Source organism: Hippichthys cyanospilos, chromosome 14, assembly GCF_059441005.1.
Source record: "Hippichthys cyanospilos isolate Australia breed blue-spotted pipefish chromosome 14, RoL_Hcya_1.0, whole genome shotgun sequence".
Taxonomy (NCBI): domain Eukaryota; kingdom Metazoa; phylum Chordata; class Actinopteri; order Syngnathiformes; family Syngnathidae; genus Hippichthys; species Hippichthys cyanospilos.
In genome coordinates, this window is record NC_142382.1 from 18,907,501 (window position 1) to 18,931,619 (window position 24,119).

At 40.4% G+C, this 24,119-nt stretch overlaps 2 protein-coding genes across 7 annotated transcripts in view; one reads left to right on the forward strand and one right to left on the reverse strand.

Moving 5' to 3' along the window:
* dglucy (D-glutamate cyclase) overlaps positions 1–619 on the reverse strand; it is a 16,903-nt gene extending 16,284 nt beyond the window's left edge. The window contains exon 1 of one of the 3 annotated variants that reach the window (XM_088433362.1): positions 148–619. The gene's annotated coding sequence lies outside the window, so the exon portion shown is untranslated. Of the gene's footprint in view, positions 1–143 lie in introns of all 3 variants that reach the window. The other 2 variants (XM_088433361.1, XM_088433363.1) reach the window with 2 other exon arrangements.
* Positions 620–8,711: 8,092 nt separating this feature from the next.
* On the forward strand, positions 8,712–23,851 carry ldah (lipid droplet associated hydrolase). 4 transcript variants are annotated; one of them, XM_088433684.1, is made up of 7 exons: positions 8,712–9,175; positions 9,257–9,400; positions 9,646–9,780; positions 17,401–17,570; positions 19,652–19,892; positions 22,237–22,319; positions 23,278–23,851. In XM_088433684.1, the coding sequence occupies exons 2-7, from the start codon at positions 9,262–9,264 to the stop codon at positions 23,464–23,466; spliced, it is 957 nt and encodes a 318-aa protein (XP_088289810.1). In that variant the 5' UTR covers positions 8,712–9,175; positions 9,257–9,261; the 3' UTR covers positions 23,467–23,851. The 4 variants fall into 4 exon arrangements, with proteins under 4 accessions (XP_088289810.1, XP_088289811.1, XP_088289812.1 ...); XM_088433685.1 differs by lacking the exons at positions 8,712–9,175; positions 9,257–9,400; positions 9,646–9,780 and adding exons at positions 9,787–12,690; positions 12,765–12,951; XM_088433686.1 differs by lacking the exons at positions 8,712–9,175; positions 9,257–9,400; positions 9,646–9,780 and adding exons at positions 9,787–12,690; positions 12,774–12,951.
* Positions 23,852–24,119: the final 268 nt, after the last annotated feature.

Here is a 24,119-nt window from a genome sequence, read left to right on the forward strand (position 1 = left end):
TATTAACTGGACCGCACCAGCTTGTGAAAGGGGGGTAGCATTTTTTCTCTTTAGCAAATGCCACACTTGTAGACAAGATGGACACTCAACCTAAGGCATGCATCAACAACAATAAAGTGCATTTAATTGATTGATAAACATACTTGCCCTAGTATCGTTATTCCCTTTCAGAAGAGTTTTTTTGTTTGTTTCACCGTCGTCAGCACTGCGTAGTTGAGATGCAATGAAACTGCCCAGTTTCTTCGTTCTTTCTTCCAGCTAAATCTCAATTCCTTGTTTGCAATCTTAAATTTGCACACTGAACTACCAAAGATGTCTTCGGGCAGGTCAGTTGAGGACACAACGAAAAAATACTGTGCACACTTGAACACGGCCAACTAACAATGCCTGCGTGGCGGCCATATTGGTAAGGTCAACGCTACAGAGCAATACACCGGCCTTAAAATCATATTTTTTTCCCCACCAATATTGTAATGTATGTCATGAGTTGTCAAATGACTTGAAACAGAACAAAGCATGAGCTGGTAACAGTCATTCACTTTAAATCCCAGCTCAACTCGGTAATCTTCACAGTTCCTCCCGCCACCCGTACATCACGTGACCCCCTCCTCCGAGTCCACTCCGTACTGGTGCCCCTTCACCTCAAATACACTACATCCTTCTCAAGTTTTTTTTTTTTTTTTTTTTTTTTTTTTTTTTTTTTTTTTTTTTTTACGAGTACATATGGAAGCCCATTCCTACGGAGCGCTTAAAGGGACATGCGATTTGCTGGAGTTTTGATCAGTCTCCCTGATTTAGTGCAATTGGGCTGCTTGGTAGAGTCAGCAGTGTCAGTTTCCTTCGAGAGTGTGTTTTGCAGTCAGCACAGATGGTTTGTCTAGAGTACCAAAGCTTGGGTTGTCACAGTCCATATCCACATTTGCATCTTGCTCCAAAGCAGAGGGTGGAGACGTTCTCTTTCCCTGAGATGTCGTCTATTCCTCCTGAGTATCTTACCTTCAGCATAGGAGCGTGGTTGCTCATGCTTACTCATGACCACAGCTGGCTTCCAACTCTCTCCAGTCTGAATCCTCACATTCTTTCCCGCATGCAGTTCTTTCAGGTGTTAAGCATGACGATCATAGTAGCTTTTCTGTTTAGCTTGCTTTTCTCTCAACTTGTTGCGACACTGAAAGCACTTTCAAACGAATCAAGCCTCTGCACATGCTTCGCGGAAGCGGCCATTCCATTACTCAACATGTGCTTTGAAGCCCTGGCTCCTCTCATCACATCACTAGTATTTCTATTATTGTGTCTGTTAAGGCTCTGGGCTTTCTATGAAAATTAAATTTATTGAGATAATTTCTCTGAAAAAATATGTGCACACAGTTTTCTAAAGTATTATGTGTGAATTATCCCAAGTATGTGATACGACTGGTGGTGCAGTGTTATGACATCACAATAGAAAACCGTGGAATTGCTTTCAGAATTTGGAAGAGGATGTTGAAAATGCTTGTGTTACTTAATGTCGAATTTTGACAAAACTTCTCCAGCCTTTGAAAATACCCTTTGGTATGGTACTGAAGATACTGGAGTGCATTCAAATTTTAACACCAGTAAATATAAATTTGGATACAGTAATGTGTTTATCTTCCAGTAGTCTAACACAGTGGCTCTCAAAGTGGGGTCCGTGAGCTGACCAATACGTTTTTGGTTCTGTGTGCCTCCGTGACTCCAGTGTCAAAACAATACCACACCTTATTTTCTAGGCGAAAACCACAGATCATGTCAGCAAGTGTTTTAGATGGAAAAATAATTCCGAAATTCTAATTTAATAGATCACCACTTGTGAAATCATAAGCAGTTTGTGTCTGGGAGAATGACTGCACTGATTCCTCCCCTATACAGTGGCTTGTAAAAGCCAAGTATGCATCCATATTCACAGATGACCACATACCCACTGCAAAACTTAAAGTAAAGGGAATGTGTGTTTGTTTTTAAAATGCATTGTATCAGTATAATAGTGTGGTCTTGAAATCGTGCTATTCTAATGAGGCGGCATGGCTTGGTGGTAGAGTGGTCGTCTCCCAGCCGAAAGGCTGTGGGTTCGATCCCCCGACCATCAAGACCATGTCTAAGTGTCCTTGAGCAAGTCATTGAACTTGACTAATTGGACAAAGAAGCAAATGAAGGAGGAACAGAAAATAAACTCACAGGGAACAGCAACCGGGAAACTGGGAATTACAGGAAGCAAGGAAGGAAATCGACAAGGTCAGACGTGCAAAGACGGGAAGAAAAAACAATGACCCGACAACTGGCTAGACACAGACAGGGACTTTAAATAGACGCAAAATTAATGAAGAAAATGCAAAACACCTGGAAGGAAGACGAGAGGCTGGGGAAGCGGTTTGGTAGAGACACGGAGGGCTGGAACACGCAGGTAGCAGGTGGACAAAAATCAAACTAACAAGAAAGGGAGGAGCGGCAGACGAGGCGGAAAAACAAATCTAACTCAAAGGCTAAATAAACCAAAATGCTCCACAACAGAAGGAACCCAGGCAGAACATGACACCCACTCTCTGTCTGGATTAAATTGTTTCACTATACTGTGGTATGGGTGAAATTTCAACATAAACAAACACGCCAGGAACTAGTTTGACGCGAGACGTTTTTCTAGGTTCTTTTAACAGCTAACACCTTTTGCATCCCAACTTTGGCCTTGTCCTCTGCACACTCATATTTGGCCTCCACCATTATCTTCACTCTGAATTTGAGTCACACCACCGCCGGAACCCAAACAGATTGATTTGACCACCAATTGGACGGAACCGGGGGGGGGGCTGATTGGCTGACACATGGGGCTTAAACACACGGGCAACAAGTGGAACCAATCATCCAAGGAAACAAGAAACGAGAACTAAAAAAAAAAAACATGCCTTGAAAACACAAAGAAACCCCCAAAACAGAAAACCCACAACAGAAACATTACAAGCAGTGACCGACCGAGTCAGCCAGAGGTTTGCTGGACAAGGTGCTCTGTTGGATCCGCATGATCAAGCATTCACCATGGTTGATGGATTCCGTGAATTTACCCAAGCCCCTTATATCCTCAAAAGACAGTTTGCACATATTGGGGTTTGAAATGCGTAGTTCTAGATCGTTTGTCTATGTTGGAATTTGTTTGCACCTTCCTTTCAGATACGTTCAAGCACTGTGATGGTTTTACAAGTGTCTGAAAAATATCAATCATCAATATCCATGCCTCTTTTCTTAATTGTGAATTTTAAGGTTTACCTGTGGTGCTGAGAAAAAAAAATGCTTTATTAAGAAAATTGTCTCTAACAGTATTTTTCTACTGTATCTAAAAGTATTTTTTTATTTTATTTTGATGTTTGTATTAGGGAGAGTGCAAGGACTTGGAGAAGGCGTTTGACCATGTCCCTCGGGGACTTCTGTGGAAGGGTGCTTTGGGAGTACAGAATACTGGACTCCCTGGTATGGACATTTGGGTCCCTGTACCATTGATGTTTGGGCCCACCGATTTCAGAGTTGTCAGAGAAATCTCAGAAAAGAAGGACAGGGTCAAGATGAACTAGGATTGCATAAATGGGTAACAATGAAATAAGCACATAATGATAACAACCTAATATATGATTCCCTTCACAAGAGTTCAGGCCACATTTCCGGCAGTAGGGTTGGGTTTAGGGTTAGGATCAGATGTAATTGCCTGGTTGTTTTGATTACATGGTCTCAGGAATTGAAGACAATACAGCCCAAATGTTGCATGTCCACTTCACTAACTAAAATGATCCTTTCGAGCACAAGCCAGTGAGATCCTTCACAAGTTGTATTGCTTCTTCCTCTGTGGGCACAGATTTCAGACAATCTGTGCCCACAGATTCCACATAAAACTTGTTATGGATGGTGTCTGTTCACTGTCAATCGAGGCATTCAGGAAGGCTGTGTACTCCTCCTGGCATGTTTTGTTTCTTTCAAATTTCCTTTTGAGAAGTTGAGAAGTCCGTTCCACAATGCACCAGTTGTTAGACTTGATGTCATCAACAACTCGTTCTGCGCAGAACCAGACTTCTCTATGATTTCCATAAATCTTAGATCTTCCCTTGAATTCTCCTGCCTCTTCTCCAACACCTTCTCATTGAAGATCAACGGTTCCTCCTTGAGAAAATTCCATCTTTGAATTTCATCTTGTTTGAAGTTATTGCTCTCTGAAACAGGGATTGTTTCATAAGTGTATGTCTCTGGAAGGTCCACAAATGTATTTCCATCCAATTTAGAGACTTCCAGTCCTGGGACAACTTGCCTTTCTATGACCCTTTCTTGTCCCATGGTGCACAGCAGGATTGTGGTTCTTTTGCCTTGCAGGTTCAGGTTTTTAAAGAAACTGCTATTACAAAAGGTGCCTGTGGTTCCAGGGTCCAAGAAGGCGCATGTCTGTAGCATGTTAAACCCTTCATAGATTTCAACTGGATTGGAATGTTGTCACCTCCAGCCCCTGTCCAACCACACCGCGGGTAAGATGGTTCCTGCATTCCTTACTCGTGTGGCCAGCCTTCAAGCAACCAAAACATCCTCCCGTTGAGAGAGTTTAATCACCCTTGTACACTTGAGCAATAAATGTGACTGCTGACACTTGACTGTTGACAGGACAGACATAATTCTGATAATGATTCCATTTAAGTTATTGTATGCCTTGTATTACTGTACACAGTGGGTTTGGATATGGCTTGAACAAATGGTGAATTGATGTTGGAAAACGGTTTCCTTTAATATTATCCCTGGTGCTAATATGCTGATATTTAAAGCCCTAAAAGTGTTTGATTGCACATCAGAAATATCTCCAAACAGTGGGTGAGACAACACTTTGAGTTCCCTTTCCAGAAAGCATACCATATCTGGAAATGTATTTCTGAAGCCTCGTCGCTCTTGAATTTCTTTCGCTGTGTACCTCTTCCTCTCCCACAGCTTGTACGACCACTTCATTAATACATACATCATATGAGATGGGGTGTTAAATTTCCCCATTTAATGTATCTCAGCCTTAATGTGATAGAAACGTCTCAAGACTAATGCAAATTCTTGTAGAGAATGTTTTAATAATAGGCCGCCCAAGATGCCTTGTTCATGTAAGCTGTTGCTATCCTGTATTCACTGCGGAAAAGCTCCTTTAACAGACATGATGCTGTCTGGTATCCCTGTTGTGGCATCATGTGGAGGCAGCTTCATATTGCTCCAAGAAATACAGACAATCTTAATAACTGAAATGGTGGTCCTCTTCTCAAAGTGTTCACATGTCCTTATAAAGGAGACAAACCTGCAATAGGTCGCCGTCAAATATTATCATGTCTCTTTTTGGCAAAGTGATTTACAGTTTTTGTATAAGCATGCTGCTGATTTTGTTTTGTCTGGGTTGTTTTGCATAGTCCTATTCACCCATTTCAACCCATTGGTCACAAAAAAGGAAATTCTATTTAATGAGGCTCTATAAATGCTTTTTCATTCATTTTTCATGAAGTACTGAAATACTACAATCTGTAGATGAAACGTGTGCAATGACGCATATTTAGAGAATATTGTCACTTTGTGTTTGCACTTCGAGAGAAAGATGCCAGCCTCAAAGCTCCAAAACAAAAGGCTAGTAAAGTATGTTAAAATACACACAGAACAAATATTTTTTTGTACATATGACATTTAAGATGATATATGCATTTGCACATACTCAAATTGCTTTGATGTGTTTGTACAATGAGTAATTACATTGTTGTGACCGATCATAAAATACACCTTTTAATAAACTAGTTCACTTAAAAAAAAAAAAAAAAAGTTATTTCAAAGGGTTACTAACGGCATATGATTTTTTGGATGTTTGCATGTCCATGAAAAAATTGGGCACTCGTTCAGTTGGGACAACACAGTGGACTCAGTCAACCATGTTTTATTGTTTTTAGAATGTTTTATTCTCATTAAGGATGTTTTAATCATTTTATCCATTGAATATTGAGGTAACAGGTTGGTTGTTCTTAGTTTGTTAACAGGTTGGTTGTTCTTAGTTTATCTTTGTGTTAATTTATTCTTTGTATTTTGTGTTGTGCCTTTGTGTTATATGCTGATGATCCATTTTGTGCTGGCTGAATCTTGGGCACGTGTTAATTATAACAAGTGCAGACTTGAAATCTGAGACAGTTTGAAAATAAGGCTGCAGAGAAATTGCATGAGACATCCTTGTGTTTAGTTGCAACTGTGGCTTGAGAGTGAGGTCCTTTGTTAGTAATCTTCCAAGTTAGTCCTGTAGGTGTCCTTGCAGGTCACACTTCACACATTATTGGAGAAGGTGGCACTTTAAATTCCTAATCAAATGAGATTTCACGCCATCTGAACAACTTGAAAAGTCGCTGCCTTCCAGCAAAAATCGTCTTGCAGCAGCAAGGCTGTTTGTGCATCCAGCTCCATTTGCTCCTTCCTTTTCCTCAGTTTGATGGATACTTGCCTGAGTTTCTCTTCCTGTTCTTCCAATTCCTGACTCCCTTTCTGAGCGGCAGATTTTTCCTCTTCAGCTGCCTTTGCCTTTAATCGTGCAGATGAGACGCCTGAAACAGATGATCTGTGAGAACTGGCCCTTTTGCTCGATCTTTGACTTATCACATTGGCACAAGATTCCTCATTTCTCTTACCACCATGTTCATTTTCATTTTTACCTCAAGTAGCACCCGCAACATTTGCATGTTTTGTTGCATTTTCAACACATTAAATTCCATTTTCCTTCAACAATGTTGATACCTCTTCAACAAATACATAATTGTTTGACATTTTTGTGTCAAACCAAGTTTCAGGGAAAGAAAACATAGTGAGGAATTTGTAGTAGAGTTCCTTGGCCTTCTCACACAGTGTTTTAAATATTTGTCGCCAGTTCAGCCACCTCACTTCCAGCCTCACCTGCTCAGCCCTCCTGCTAATCAGCCCCAAACACTAACACCTGCAACCACTCACCCGCCCAGTATAAAGCCCGGTCACTTCCCTTCACAACCTGACAGATTGTCTCTTATGTGCCATGCTGAGCTTTCCAGTAATTCCTCCTGCCAGCTTCCCTGTTGTCCGACCCTGTTTGTTCCTGACCACCCGATTGCCTGCCGAATTGACCGGATCTTTGGTATTTCGACCCTGCCTGCCTCTGACCGCCCGCTAGCCTGCCGCCTTAACCTGTCAGCCCGAGCCCCCTTCCCGTCTGCCTTCCTTCAGCCGGCTCCCAGCCAAACCCCAGCTCTCCTGACTCCGGAACCCCCCAGACCTCTTTGCCACGCTCTCGTCAGCTCCCACGACTACCTGCATCTTCTGTTTAATAAACGCTCTGCCTTTGCCCTTGCCAGTTCGTGCATGCTCTTGGGTCCTCTCTCCTCCTGCTGTAACAAATATTACGTTTTGTTGAACAAGAGACATTGTCACTGGAAACCAAGTGAGGATTCATTTGCCCCTTTAATTTGCTGGCTTCTTTAAACTTTCCATTCTTTTTGAAGATTTTCAATCATTAGTCTATCAGTTGACTTTTTAATTCTTTTTTTTTTTCTGTTTCACCATCGTGAGTTTCCTGAGGCACATTTTCATAATACTTTGTAAATCACTCCTTTATTAGTTGTAGACGTGCTTTCGAAGGGACCAATGTATGGCGTTATATTTGTGCCACAATTACGCACGCGCGGAAAAAAAAATTGAGCGGAGAAAATCAAACTGAGCGAGCGAAAACAGATTTTGAGAGCAAGAAAAAAACTATTGAGCGCATAATGATAAGAGTTTGAGCGCGCGCCGATGGAGTTTGAACACAGAAAAAGAAATTGCTCGCTCAAAATTACTTTTTGCTCGCTCGCAATAGCATTCTCCCGCTCAACATCTCGCTCTCGCTCGCGATACTCCTCCCTCCCTCGCTCAACATCGCGTTTGCTCAACATCGAGCTCTCGCTCGCTCGAGTCGTCCTCTGCGCTCGCTCAGTTCTGTTCACGCGTTACGTTTGTGCCACAAAACCAGCCAATCAGAGCTTGTAAAAGCACATTGATTGACAGCTTTGTATCCAATGAGATTGCTTGTTGTGTTCACCCGGAACGAGCAAACGAGAGTGCGTCACATCGACGTAGGCGGGAGGGGTGGGCTTATATTATTAAAGTACAAAAACTAACAAGGTATTTCTGTCAAATGATACAATACAGTAATAATAATAATATTAAAAGTAATTCTCCAGCTCAAGTCCGTGTTGACGCACACTCGTTTGCCCTTTTCGGGTGAACACAGGGCAAACGAGAGTGCGTCAACGGATAGCGTACAAGCAATCTCATTGGATACTAAGCTGTGTCAATCAAAGTGCTTTTACAAGCTCTGATTGGCTGGTTTTGTGGCACAAACGTAACGCGTGAACAGAACTGAGCGAGCGCAGAGGACGACTCGAGCGAGCGAGAGCTCGATGTTGAGCAAACGCGATGTTGAGCGAGGGAGAGAGGAGTATCGCGAGCGAGAGCGAGATGTTGAGCGAGAGAGGGCTATCCCGAGCGAGCAAAGAGGAATTTTGAGCGAGCAATTTCTTTTTCTGTGTTCAAACTCCATCGGCGCGCGCTCAAACTCTTATCATTACGCGCTCAATAGTTTTTTTCTTGCTCTCAAAATCTGTTTTCGCTCGCTCAGTTTGATTTTCTCCGCTCAATTTTTTTTTCCGCGCGTGCGTAATTGTGGCACAAATATAACGCCATACCAATGTCCCCTTCGTTTTGTTATAATTTTACTGCTTCGCAGTGCGTTCAATGATTGCTGCTTTGTTGCTCTGCTAAGCAGAAATCTAAAAAAACAAAATCAAGCAACATTGGGTGGCAGTAACTCACAGTTCGTGTTTGCAAACCGCCGTTAAACATGACAACGAAGAAGGAGAAACCAGCTAACGGAAGTAAAATCACCAATCAGGAGCCAGGAAAATGTGACGCCGGAAGTAATTCAGCAATGTAACTCAATGGGCATCACACCGGTAAGACTAAATGTTGCTTTATGCTTTAGTCTAACTTCTACCCAACAATAAAATTTGAGTCGTCATAAATAACAAAATTACACTTCAGTCTTTAATCACGTATAACGAACCTTTTGGACCCTACTACCAATGTGCACGAGTCACTTGAAGACACGGTCAAACGGTGACTCTAGAAACAGGTATGTTGTGCCATTCTCCATTGTTAATTTGATCTAAAACGTATGCATTTGTCGATGACTTCCCATTTCTCTTTTTCTCAGATGAGATGGAAAACATTGTGACCGACTGTAGGGTTGCATCCCAAACAGATTTCACCTATTGCTATGGAGCCATCACAGAGGTTCTAAGATGTGGTGCTCTTCAACTGCACGCCAGACACAAACTGCTCATTTTAGTTATCCCTGGTGAGTAGGCATTACTCGTCATCATTGTGTTTCCTTTTGGTTTATTTTGTGTATTTATAATGACCCCCCTCCCCCCATTACAATGAAACAATAGTCATTATTATTAGTGTATAAAACAATCAGTGATTGCTTCAAAACTATCATCCAATACCAGGCTTATACAAGACCTTTCTGTTCTGAATGTAATGATTTACAATACATTACAAATGAAGTATTGAATTATGTATTTGTGTTTTTCTTTCCAGGTAACCCTGGTGCAGTGGGCTTTTACAGAACCTTTACACAAACGCTTTATGCTATGTTTGACTGCCGCCACCCTGTATGGGCTGTAAGCCATGCTGGCCACTGTGTACCACCTGCATCCATGGATATGGTTGAAGGTAAAATCCATCCATTTTCCATAACCGCTTATCCTCACACGGTTCGCAGGCTTGCTGGTGCGCATCCCAGCTTGCTTGGGGCAGTCGGTGGAGGACACTGTGAACTGGTTGCCAGCAAATGCAGGGCACATTGAAACGAACAACCATTCAGGACCCAATCACACATAAGGACAATTTAGTATGTGAAGGTAAAATATCAGTAGTAATTTAAGAAACCTAAAGCACTATAATATACAGTAGATTTGACCTGTCAAGGATAAATTGTCTTGACAGTTATACTGGCTGCCATCCATTCCGTTTTCTATATATTTTGTCCCCATGAGAGTGGCAGTTGAGAGCTGCGTGACAAAATTCATATTACGGTATTAATTGCATGCTTTTATGGTGATGGATGAACCACAATATGAAATTTAGTGTGTGTATGTTTTATATACTATATAATATTATTGATGATTTTTGTTAATATTTAAAAATCTTTACAATATGAAAGATTTACAATAAAATTTCTGTTCTCTTAGCCACATTTTTGTGTAATTACACACAGCATCACATGTTTATGTAGTGGCAGTGCCATCGCTATTTTGCTTTGTGTGCTGCTCATGCATGCACATGGCAGAGACATTGTAGCCCAATTATGACAAATCCAATAACACTTCAGGGAAGATGTTTTTTTTCGAGTTGTCAAGTTTAGCATAGTACAGCTTGACGGCTAACTGCACAGTGGCTAAATTAATATTATTATGACGTTATTGAATATTTTCAACACTTACCTTCCAACATTGCTTCAAGGAGCACATTTTTATTCAACAAACACACACACACACACACACACACACATTTATTGGGAGTATGAGTTTCATTCAACATTTTCAATATGTTTATTGTTATCATTACTTGTACATTTTTACTACCCTACATTCAAGCCGTTAAGTGTATGAACTGTGCATAATGTTGGACTGACTTATAATATTGCATACAAGTGCATTTTCGAACTAAAACCTCTGCCTTGTTTTCAAGAACACCTAGGCCTAGTTGTGATATGGTACATTGATGTCCGTCCTTATGGTTGTAGAGAAAAATGTTTTGATCTGGTGCTTTCTGTAAAAAGTTGGAGATCAGTTGCCTAAGAAAATTGATTATTTAATAAATTTATTACTGGATATTTGTTACTATTAGTACATATTTTGATTAGTGTTTTAGTCCTATATTTGCCATATACGTCATACTACTTATAATAACAATAATTATAGTTTGTCATAATTACTGCATTATTACATCCTACTACAGAATGCCACACTACTCCCAAACCAATGACAGTCAATCTGCATGTTAATCTGGCCTGAGTTTATTTTAGGGTGATGTGTCCAGATGCTACATAAAATCATCCCGTTTTGTCCCTAGCTCACTTCCCGCTTATGAAATCATTTATTTTTATGCTTGTCTTTCACACACTTTTCGTCATGTTAATGCCAGGTGGATGTTACTAAACCAGATCCCACTGGCCTTGACGTTATCCAATTTTTGGGCACTGCCCTGGTGTTGGAATGTCATGTAACAGTTGGGTGACAATACCTTCTCAAGGTAAGATAGGGCTGTCACGAGTGAAGCTTTTCAAAATGGATTATCCTATGATTATTCCAGCAAATAATCGAATAATTAACCCCCCATGCGCTGTCAAAATACAGTTATTAATTATTTTATTAAAAAAAAAATATTTTTATAAAAAAAATTCAAGGTTCAGTGTGAGTTGAAGTGAGCTGATATACCTTAAATACTCATTGTTAATGATCTATTACACATACTTCTTGATTTATCAGACACTGTGCTAAACGGTTGTGATTAGCATTAGTGCGCTAGCCATTTTCTACATAATGTTACATGACTCACATGTATGTACATAATATATGTAATTGTGTCTTTAAAGTCATGACCGATGCTTCAACAATATTCCATCAGTAAAGCTAAGAACAGAGGTGTCTGTTAGCTACAATACAGTCAATAACCTCCTCTTAGTCATCACCACTGATGCTGCTTCTTCATGACCAGCAGTCTGGGCACGTTTCATGTTTGACTGCATTCTCTAGTTTAAACTTCTAAAACTGAGACACTATAGATTGTCTGCTGTGACAGGTTATGTTCTTGGATAATGCAACCCCAGTGCTTTGAGAGATTCAGAATTGGCTTTTTTTTTTTTTTTTTTTTTCCATGGATGCTTTGTTTGCTGAGCTCACAAATAATATCAGCCATCTTCCCACAAGGTGGTGCACCAAGACAATGAATGCAGCAATATGTTTAGCTCAGTCCTCCTCAAATGGTAGGCATAATTGGAATTTTAAACTTTTTAAATTTCTGTTAACGTTTTTTCGTCAATCACATTAATCATTAATGTTTTATGCCGTTTTCCCAAGGTTAAAATGTTTAGGGTATTGGTGGTCCTGTTAATTCTCCAGCTCAATTTACCATCACCATTTATCATTATTTATTTATTTATTGATTTCATCGTGAAATGGTTCAGTTGGTCGTCTTTTGTTTAAATAAGAATTGACATTTTTGTTTTATTTCAGGTACTTTATTTTTGCAAAAAAAAAGTAAAAAATAAACATTTTTTCAACATTTTTTGAAAGTTGATTTATATTGCTATTTTCTTTTGATTGTTGAAAACGATATAATTTTATAAAATAGTAAAAATGTTTATACAATTTTCATAGATAATGATCTTATGGTCTAGATCAGCGGTCCCGAACCCCTGGTCCGCGGACCGGTACCGTTCCGTGGAACAACTGGTACCGGGCCGCGTGGGCTGCACCCGAAATAATGTTTAGGAGATGATTTTGTTTCAATGGAGTTCGCGTGACTGGGCGCGAAGGCAGGTCGGGCGACGCGATGGAAGCGAATGGAGCGACGCAAATGGTGGGCGGTCACGAGAAGCGAAATTTCGCCTTTTGCGTAAAGTAATTTTTTATGTACTTTTTCCGCGTTTTGAGTCGCCACAGTCAATCAACTTTGGGAACATTCAACGGCTCACCCAGGGGGCAGGAATGAATCATGGCGGCCGCTTTGCGGTCACTGGGAGCGATCCAACACGGCCAGCTGAGCTTTCAATACGAAACAGCCAAGCAAGAGCCCTCACCTGGCTTGTCGAAAGGCGGAAGCGAGAACTCGGGACAATTGGTATGTGCAGTGTTTGCTTCACTAACAGCTATTGAACCGTAGTTACTGTGCTAAGCTGTGATAGCGCAGCATTGTCAGCACAATATTTAGCACGGTCTCGGACACTCGATTGGGACATTGAAAGTTTTATTTTTTTGCAGGCGAGTATTGCCGCAAAGAATAAAGGTGCTGTCGGTGAAAATATTGGCTCTGTCACATGCCAGAAAAGTGAAAGATCTCAGCAATGCTCTTCCTTCCGGATCTACCGTAAAGTGCACAGCAAGCTCGCTCCCCTCCCCTCTCCTCTCGCAATTAAAAAGAACGTGGACAAAAAGTACAACAGCGATAGAAAGCCCCGTCCATGCGTTTGTGATGTGGTTTTTAAGACAACAACATAATATAATTTAATGATAAGTAAACCGACAATTACTATTTAAAACATACTGTTTGTCGTTAACAACACATTTATTCGCAAGTTTTTGAAATTTGTAATGATTTAATTTATTCCTTTTTAATGAAACTTGGTCTAAATCTTACACAGTGTCCCTTTAAGTGCAGCGACATTCAAAGTAACCTATACTATTGTGATATGCCAGGTCCACTTCGCAATAACTGAATATTACTTTTTTTTGCCCCTCTTTTTTAATTTTAAGTGATTTCCATTCCATTTCCATTTCATTCCAAAATGAAATTGATATTTTCAACCTACTGTATATTTAAAGTGAACCTATCCGACTTGGTTGACTTTTTTTCCCCCAGCCTGAGAAAGCTCTAATAATGATAATATGTTTCTCACCACTTAATTTAATATATTTTAGACTATTTAACACAACGTCCAACTAAAATTAAAAACCTGACAAAATAAAAAAGAAATAGCATTGAACTAGACAATTAATAGCAAGAACATAGGTTAAGCCTCCCTGGGAAATAGAGAAAAGCATACATTAAGCCATTATAAAATAGAAATTATATTGAGTAACAATTTATCCTGGTTATTTTAAGGGCCCTTCATGGCCCAGCTTCTTAAAAAAACATGGTGATGGTGATTTGCTATCACCATCAACTCGGTCAGACGGCAATCATTTAAAAGAGGACTGCATTTTTCTGCGTCATTTACTCATTTCAGTCCTATCTCATGTTTTCTTACATTGGGAAGTTCGAGAGGTACTTATATCCCTCCCTCGTCTCATTTCTTTTACTAATTTCAGTCCTCCCCGGAAGAAGAATCAGACGTGCTTTGCGGGGGGAATCAAAGCGTTGATTTAGCAACATTGCGGCACATTGCCTGGCTCAGTGTCTCTTCGGAGGTTGCATGCTAGCATTGAGATTCCTGCTCATTTTGGATCTATTAGTGCACAACAGCTTGGCTTTTACATCATACCTGTTAGGATATGAAGTACGATTACTGTCAAAACGACATATGCATGTTGTTTTAACTGTTTATACTGTTTTTTTTTTTTTTTTTTGCTTGATTTTAAGTTCAAAAATAAAGTTTTTCATATCATATATCACATTATATCATAACTATGTGTATTCGTAACAGCTTGTGAAGATGATTCTAAATTGTGTATGAACAGTTTTCTTGTCACTGCAAATAAAAAAATATATTTTTCTTGTGACTACTAATCAAAATTGTGTGCGATTGATTTTTTTTTTGCTACGAATTTAAAACCTGCGAGTGCAAAGTCTTTTCAATGCAACATATAAAAAAATGGTTCATGTTTTATCGAAGGGAAGGACTCTTGAAATGTTTCAGGTATGTACTACTAAAAAATATTTGTGTCAAAGTCACTGCAGTGCAAAAAACACTTTTTTTTTTTTTTTACACAAAAAAGCTCAATTTCTCTTTTTGTCCATAATAGCTTGGTGTCACTCAAATGCCCTTTTTTCAACCAGTGATGACTAAAGAATAGAATATGGTAGAATCTTACTTTCTTTTACTACGTAATAAATGGAATCCAATCTCATATGGTACCAATGTACATAGTTGTACAATAAAATATTCTGTTGACCTTGAAAGATGCGTCAAAATGCTCAAAATTGGCTGGCACTAGGGTTTGCCTTTTCAAGATAATGCTTGGCACTGAACGCGTGGAATGAGCATACATGATCTTTAATAGTGTAGCGTGATGAGCTATAGAAAACGTTGTATTTCATGCCATTAGCGCCCGCATTTACTGTGCTTTTCTTGATGCACGCGTATTGAATGATCCGCAGGATTGACTACTTATCCTGGTAGCTTGGCATTTTAATTTACATATTGTGACTTGTGCTCACGGAAAAGAGAGTTGTATCCACAGACAGCAATCCACATGAGAAGTTTGTGAACAGACGTGAAGTCGTGCAAAGCGAAGCTTAATTTTTGAACAAGTGAGAGTTGTACTGAAAAGACTTTGCAGTCGCAGACTTTAGATTCGTAGTCACAAGAAAAAGTACAAAGCCATACAATTTTTGTTCATAGTCGCAAGCAAAATATTAAATTCCACACAATTAAGTCATACTCAAAATTTTTTTTAATATTCACACAATCTAGGCTCATACCGACAAGCTTTAACTGACTGACCAGCAGACTTACGCGATCTTACTCCATATCAGCAGTTTTTGGACAATAGACTGCAAAATTACAACCAATTTATCAGCGATCTTTGCCTCACCCCTGATTTATGGAGAACCCCCGATGCTTCCCAGTCAGCCCAGCCAACGAGACGTGCTTACAGAGACTGTAAATAAAGCGGAAACATGGAGAGTTGAAAGCAAGGCTAAAGCTAACCGCACCTGTTCTATTTACCCAGCATTTCCCTTGCTAATATGCAGTCATTGGCAAACAAGATTGATGACTTGCGACTCTGGGTACACAACACAAACTCAAGGACTGCAATGTCATATTATTCACTGAAACACAGCTGTACAGTGGCATACCGAACAATGCTATCAAATTAGCTGGATGCTACTTGGTGACTCCAGTAAGACAAAAGATGGGGTACAGTGTGTTTGCTTTTACTTTAACTTGATTTTACTACTGGAATGGTCCCTATTTACAAATAGATGCCTGTTTATTTTTTTACTCAGATTTACTAAGTTGTGAATTCTTCACCGTACAGGTTTACTATTCATGGTTATCCTAAGAAAGATTTTAATTTATGTAATTTTTATTTTTGTTTAGGTTATGTATGTATATTTAAATATACTATATTGTCTTTGAAGTGAAGTAAAAACTCATGAGGTTATTTGGAATCTGCATCAGAGCTCTCACTAATTTCAAGCAACAAAAAGTCGCAATGATGAATACAACCAGGTTCTCCTGCAATTGCTCCCCTTGATTCTCCACATAGTTAAAAAAGACTTGACTAGTTGACCAATGTTCAATAACTTTTTCTGTCGATAAGTTCATCTTTGAGGTACACCATTTTTGGCTGAAAAACTGACAACAATATACAATTACACACTGTACAGTACAAAAAATGTCAATGCACCACAAGAATACTTGTTTCACAAAATATTTATCAAGCCATTAAACAGACTTGTTAGCTTTCAAAATTGTATCCAATGTAAATTATGTGCTATAATACACATAATTTTGGGCACACACTGTTTCTCCTTTGAAGCAATCTTGACCCGCTTGTGATTTTTTCTTTGAGATGGTGCTTTTAGTTTAAAGATAAATGCTAGTGCAATGGAGATTTTTCTACCCCTATCTGCTCCTTTTTGAGATGCATGTCTAAGACGATGCTCAGATAATGATAGCGTTTTCCATTGTTTTCCCTTGACAGATCTGTCATCACCGCCAACATGGCCACCTCATTGCTTTTGATGCAAACATTGTCAGCTGCCTTAATGGCTGCGACACAAGCAATTTGGAGTCTTCAATTAAACTAAGAAGCATGTTTTTTTTTGGAAGGGAACTGTTCATTCAGGAGCCAGTCACTAGAAAGAAGTGTTTCAAAGACTGACTCTCAGAAATGTTTTGACAAAAGCTTTCCCAAGGCTTTCACATCTATCAAAACTAGTCTGTTGCCACTCATGTCTACACGGCATCTTTAGCAGCTTCTTCGCTCCTTCTCTAGCTCTCCCTTTTTTCCTCTTTCCACTCCCTGTGAGACTTTTTTTTACGGTCCACCATTTTTTTCACAGTGAAAAATGTAATTGTCGCCCTGTCAGACAACAGCCGGTCTGTCACGGACTTCCATCATCACTTTCCCTTCACTCACTTATGTCATCAACGTCTACATTTGGCTTGTATTTTCAGCAAAAATGGGTGTGTCGGAGTGATGAAATTTCTATCCTAATGATTACAACGACGGATGCAAAACATCTCAGTTTCTCTGAGCATTCCCCTCATTCGTTGGTCCGTCGGCAAAACAGGCGGCTGTCTGCGACCGACTGACGGACTGCCCACATCTGATTATTTACAAAATGTGAGGGCTGTATTAATTTTAGTGAGACAACATAATGATTTATTTATTCCAACAGATGCATCTTTAGCAGCTGATCTGGACACGTTTGGTCTGAACGGTCAGATAGAGCACAAGCTGGCCTTCCTCAGGAATCATGTCCCAAAGGAGACAAATCTCATTCTGGTTGGGCACTCCGTTGGCTGCTACATAATTTTGGAGATAATGAAGAGAGATCCCAGTCTCAAGGTTTGCCATATTTCAAAATGTTCCTTTGATATGATACTGCACACCATAAAATGGTTAAATCTTATAAAAATTGCAGTATTTTTAGCACATGCTATGGCTACCACAAGTTAATGAGAAGTCTGCAGTGTCATGAGTATCACATTTACCTGGCATGTGGCATTTTCCATAGACAAGAGAGTATCATGTTGTGGATTTGGCAACTGCATTGATTTGGCAAAGGCATTTGATTCATTTGGGGCAACCGTGGACAATTTCTTAAGCTTTGTGTCTGACAAGTGTCCTTGAGCTAGTCACTAATACTAACACCCTAAAATGCTTCCCGGGCACCCAAGGTGCCTCTTGAATGCAGTGTGTCTTTTTTGTTATAGGTCAGATGTAGAGATAACATTTCAAGTTTTATGTGTACATGAAGAGAAAAAGGAGGATGCTTTTCATCAATCTGTCAATCATTCCATACTACCTGAAATATGATCAAAAACTGCTCTCTCTGGGAGTTGTTTCTGATCTTTAACTACAAAGGATGATTGAAGGGCACTTTTGTGACAGCGACCTGTGAAAACGAGGCAAGGCATCCAACACATCACAAAGTACAAGGACAGCAACTCTGTGTCTGTGGACACTGACGTTTCACAGGCTAGTAACTGAAAAGTTTTTTTTTTTCACTCGCTTCGAAGCCGCGCGACTCACAACATGCAGTTCCTGTTCTCCAAAAGACTACAGGCTTGAATGGCATCCGCCCATCATTACTAAATGTTTTGTAAAACCATTTGCACGGCACATCAAAGCACACGTGCCTCCCACCCTGAACCCTCATCAGTTTCCATACAGAACAAACAGATCCACAGAGAATGCCATCGCTATAGCTCTTCCTGCTTTGCTGAGAACACCTGACAATGCTATTCATCGACTACAGCTCAGCATACAATACCATCATCTTGGACTTTCTTTCCAACAAACTCTCCCTTCTCAGCTTGTACACTTTTTTTCTGGAGGTGGATTCAAATCTAAAAGATAGTCCACAAACGATCAAAGGTGGTCAACACCAATCCCCAATCATAACAACTCAGCACTGGCTCACCACAATGTTGTATACTGTTATTTACTGCACTCATTTTACAACCCTAACGACACCTCTCTGACTTCATCATCAAAAATGAGTTTGCCTACAAGGATAAGGTTGACAGACTCTCAACATGGATTCTAGAAAACCACCTCACTCTGAACACCACAAAGACAAAAGAACTGAAACAGCAGAAACGCGGCCGCACTCATCAGTGGAACCTGTGTCGATAGGTTTCAACTCATTCAAGCATCTGGGACTCCAGATCCCCAACAGCCTCTCCTGGACCATCATCACCTTGGCAAGTGTGAAGAAAGCCCATCAGTGACTCCACTTCTTGAGATTTTTCTCGAAAAAACACCATGAGGTGCAACTTCTTGTGACCTTCTTCCGAACTACCTTTGAGCCAATACTATTGTATTGCATCCTGGTGTGGTATGCCATCTGCACTGTAGCCAACAGGAAACCAATGCAGGGAGTGATCCAACACCGCCAAGAAAATAACTGGGACCCCCCCAAAGTGTTGCTCTCTTTTCGGTACTACTGCACTGATTAAATCCTGATAACAGACTCAGATACAGCTATTTTCCCGCAACTATTCACTCTGCCTAACAACAAAACAATAACACCATAAAAATAACATTGTGTTTTAATTATTGTTCACATTTATCTAATTCATTCTAAATCACAGATCTGAGCAGCGCTCCCAATTTTGTTTGTGTATCTACTGTATAATGACAATATTCTATTCTATTCTTTTGTATAAAACAGCTTCTGTTCTTGGTGCAAACATTGGTGCAAACATAATTTTTTAAAGTTGTCCTGCAGGGTTGTATACTTGATGGTACCAGAGATGGGCTGGGAACAAAATTTTCACGGGCCCTTGATTGGTCGAACAGGAAAGGTTCTCAGGGAATGAACCAACCAGGTGACTGGGTCACCATAACAATCTTCAACTGCTCGCTGTCACAGGCCTTAGTTCGTGACTTTGAATGTATTTATTATGATATTCTTTTTACAGATTCTGAAGGCGGTCATGCTGTTCCCAACTATTGAACGCATGGCACTCACCCCCCAGGGGAAGGCCATGACCCCTGTGCTCTGTCACATGCGGTATGTCACCTACCTGTCAATCTTCCTGCTCTCTCTACTGCCCGAGAGACTTAAACGCTGTCTGGTCAAAGTGGTTCTTGCTGGTATTGGCTCTGTGGATTACTCCATTGTCCAACCCACTGTCGGCCTACTCAGTGGCGACTCTGCAGGTTATTCTTTATTGATTTCATGCTGATGTCTTACAAAACATGAGGTTTTCAGATTGTATTTATTTATTTATTTGTTTATTTATTTGGGGGGGGGGGGATTTGCCTTGTATATTCATTGTGGTACCAAGCACTACAGTGGTACCGTGAGATACGAAAGTCCCAATTTATGAAAAACTCAATCTATTAAACGACAGCCAAAGAATTTTTTTTTACCCAAAAAAAAAAAAATAGAGGCAAAAATTCTAAAAATTAGCCCGCCACCGACTGTAGACTCATTTCTGTAAAACTCAATCTATTAAACGACAGCCAAAGAATTTTTTTTTACCCAAAACAAACAAACAAAAAAATAGAGGCAAAATTTTTAAAAATTAGCCCGCCACCGACTGTAGACTCATTTCTGTTGTCCTGCTCTCCCGTTAGTTAGTTCCTGCCTCAGTGCTAGTTGTTTAGTTTCCTTCCCGTGATGTGGCGGGCTAATGCGGACGTTTGGGTCACAAGGCAGGTGTTCGTTGAGTTGGGTCAACCTGTGTTTCGGGTCGGCCATGAAGAAATATGTTGTAGAGATACGAATCCCTCTGAAATGTATGCTGGTGCTGGATAAAGCCTCTGCCCACCCTCCGACCTCGAGGACTTTACCAAAGCTATCCTGAAATGAACTAATTTTGTATCTCAAGGTATCACTCTATTGGTCTTTGTCTAACCAATAATTCTTTGGAACAAAGTAAACTATTGTTTACAGAGGTCCTCTGACCATTCCTACAACACCAAAAGGATTTAGTAGTAAAATTAATCGAGATTTAATTGCGATCACTATATTCCATCCATCTATCCATCTTCTACCGCTGTATTCCGGGGGTCGGGTCGCGGGGGCAGCAGCTTGAGCAAGGAAGCCCAGACTTTTCTCTCCCCGGCCACTCCATCCAGCTCTTCCGGAAGGATCCCCAGGCGCTCCCAGGCCAAGAGATATAGTCCCTCCACCATGTCCTGGGTCGTCCCCGGGGTTTCCTTCCAGTGGGACATGCTAGAAACACCTCACCGGGGAGGCGTCCGGGGGGCATCCTAACCTAATGCGCGAACCACCTCAACTGGCTCCTCTCAACATGGAGGAGCAACGACTCGACGCTGAGCCCCTCCCGGATGACCGAACTTCTCACCCTATCTCTAAGGGAGAGCCCGGACACCCTGTGGAGGAAACTCATTTCGGCCGCTTGTATCCGGGATCTTGTTCTTTCGGTCACGACCCACAGCTCATGGCCATAGGTGAGGGCAGGAACTCAGATCGAGTGCTAAAGAGAGAGCTTTGCCTTTCGGCTCAGCTCTTTGTTCACCACGACAGACCGGTGCAGAGCCCGCAGGACAGCGGACGCCGCACTAATTCGTCTGTCGATCTCACTCTCCATCCTACCCTCAATCGTGAACCCGAGATACTTGAATTCCTCCACTTGGGGCAGGACCTCATACCCGACCCGGAGAGGGCATTCCACCCTTTTCCGACTTAGAACCATGGTCTCAGATGTAGAGGTTGCTGATCTTCATCCCAGCCGCTTCACACTCTGCTGCGAACCGCTCCAGTGAGAGTTGGAGGTCACGGCCTGAAGAAGCCAACAGCACCACATCATCCGCAAAAAGCAAAGATGCAATGCTGAGGCTCCCAAACCGGACCCCTCAACGCTTCAGCTGCGCCCAGATATTCTGTTCATAAAGGTAATGAATAGAATCGGTGACAAAGAGCAGACTTGGTGGAGTCCAACCCTCACTGGAAAGCGGACCAAGCTCTGACATCGGTCATACAGGGACCGAACAGCCCGTATCAGGGCGTCCGGTACCCCATACTCCCGAAGCACCCCCCCACAGAGATCCCCGAGGGACACGGTCGAACGCCTTCTCCAAGTCCACAAAGCACATGTAGACTGGTTGGGCAAACTCCCATGCACCCTTGAGGACCCTGCCGAGGGTGTAGAGCTGGTCCACTTTTCCCCGGCCAGGATGAAAACCACACTGCTCCTCCTGAATCTGAGACTCGACTTCCTGACGGACCCTCCTATCCAAGCACCCCTGAATAGATCTTACCGGGGAGGCTGAAAAGTATGATTCCTCTGTAGTTCGAAAACACACTCCCCCATCACCCCAGTCTGCCAATCCAGGGGCACTGTCCCTGTCACAATCATTAAATGTTCTTAATTTACAGTTTATAGTGCTCTTTTACCTTTTCAAACTTTTCTTAGCTTTGCAGTCTCAAGGTAACTTTAAAATTCTCTGAAAGAGCATACAATGGAGAAGAAAAAAAATCACAGTATAATGAAGTAAAATTCACTACTAAGTACTTACTTTTTTTTTCTTTCAGCTAATGCTGTGTACATGGCAGGGCAGGAAATGAGTAAAGTCTTGGAAAGAGATGACAAGACCATTAGGAACAACCTTGAAAAGGTAAGAGATGTAAAGTATATCAGGATTAACCCTTTTAAGAGCTATATACGTATATTGAATCAATTTTAAATGGAAATTTTGTCCAGATTGAAAAATGACCCATTTTCTTGGGGAAAATATCCATCACACTTATAGAAGTCAGAGGTTTATGTGTTACAAGCACTGTTTATCTTTTGGCTAACAAGGCGAAGTGTCGTTTCAACAGTTATATTACATCGGTCGCTAACTTACACTTAGTGTGACAGATCATTGCGTATTTTTGAAAGTGCTTAAGTGTATCTGTGGGGCATAGAAGGATAAATATTAATTACCTACTGTATACCTATACATTTTTTTCTTGATTTTGAATCCATCAGTATTGATTGAAAATTTTGAGGCTGACTGGGAACCATCACAATGTGACCAAGTGATGTGCATTAAAATGTCAGACAGTTGAAAATCACGAGTTAATGAGGGCATGTCTCCATTCCATCCTGGTTGTACGCATGTGGTCTCCACAAATAGTTTCCTCAGCCTATTTTAAGCTTGCTTTAATAAAACCAGCAAAACCAAAATCAAGTTTAGATGCTGTTGCTTTTACTAAACCATATTCATGTTTTCCTTCTGACCACCACTGGTGCACTTTAAGAATATATTTCCAGTCTCCTTGATTGAATTGTGCTTAATTTTTTAGGTTCCACTGAATAGAATTTTGAATAATGCAGGCATTGGGTGGAATCTTTATGTCTCCAAAACCATTTTCTCACTTTTCAGGAAACCTGTAAAACGATGTTTGTTCAACGATTAATATTGCATTGTCAAAGATTGCGAGTGATTACCAACACTTTAAATGGGTCGATCATTTGTAAAAATCACAGTGACTCGTGTAGACTGAGAAAAAACAAGTAGCCAAATTTTGACATAGAAGGTTTGTATCCTTTTTGCTCAATGTCTTATTTAACTTGTTGACTTGTTTTAGCTCATATTTTATTATGGAGCAACAGACCACTGGTGCCCTGTAGAATACTATCATGAGATTAAGAAGGACTTCCCAACTGGAGATTTCAGACTTTGTGAAGAAGGATTTCGTCATGCTTTTGTTCTGGACGCGGGTAGAGAAGTTGCAAAAATGATGGCAGATTGGATCCAGATCGATTTAGGGACTTAAAGATATATAGTAACTGTCTTCCCATTCTTTGTGCTCATTGTCAGGGATGACAGACCTTTCTCAAGTAAATGCTATATTGTATCTATTTTTGAATGACTGGGACTGATCTTCCTGAAAATAAATTTGCAAGTAAATAAATAAATAAATACATAAATCAGGACTCCCCACTAATGTTTTGTAGTAGTTAAACTGGTGTGCTCAACATTTTTCCTTTGGTGAACCAGCACAAATGTTTAGTGTTACCAAATTTTTTACTGCATTGAATCAACATTCATCACCTCACGGTTACTATGTCTTAAGTGACGACCTTTTGGAATCTCTGGGCTGTCATTTTCTCAAATGCATTTGGTCATATAAAGAAAATAAAAACATTCTGACGTTTCGACTCTGCCTTTGCATTCATTCACCCTAAAACATTAACACTTATACTTATGAGTCTCTTCTTTGAATGGACCATTTATGGTAGTAGGTTGCCAGTTTTGTGTCTTAATGATTTATTTCTTACTATTGTGTATTCTGTGTATTTGATAATTTGTACTGTTATATACTGGTATATACACACACACACACACACACACACATTATATATATATATATATATATATATATATATATATATATATATATATATATATATATATATAATGGCGAGG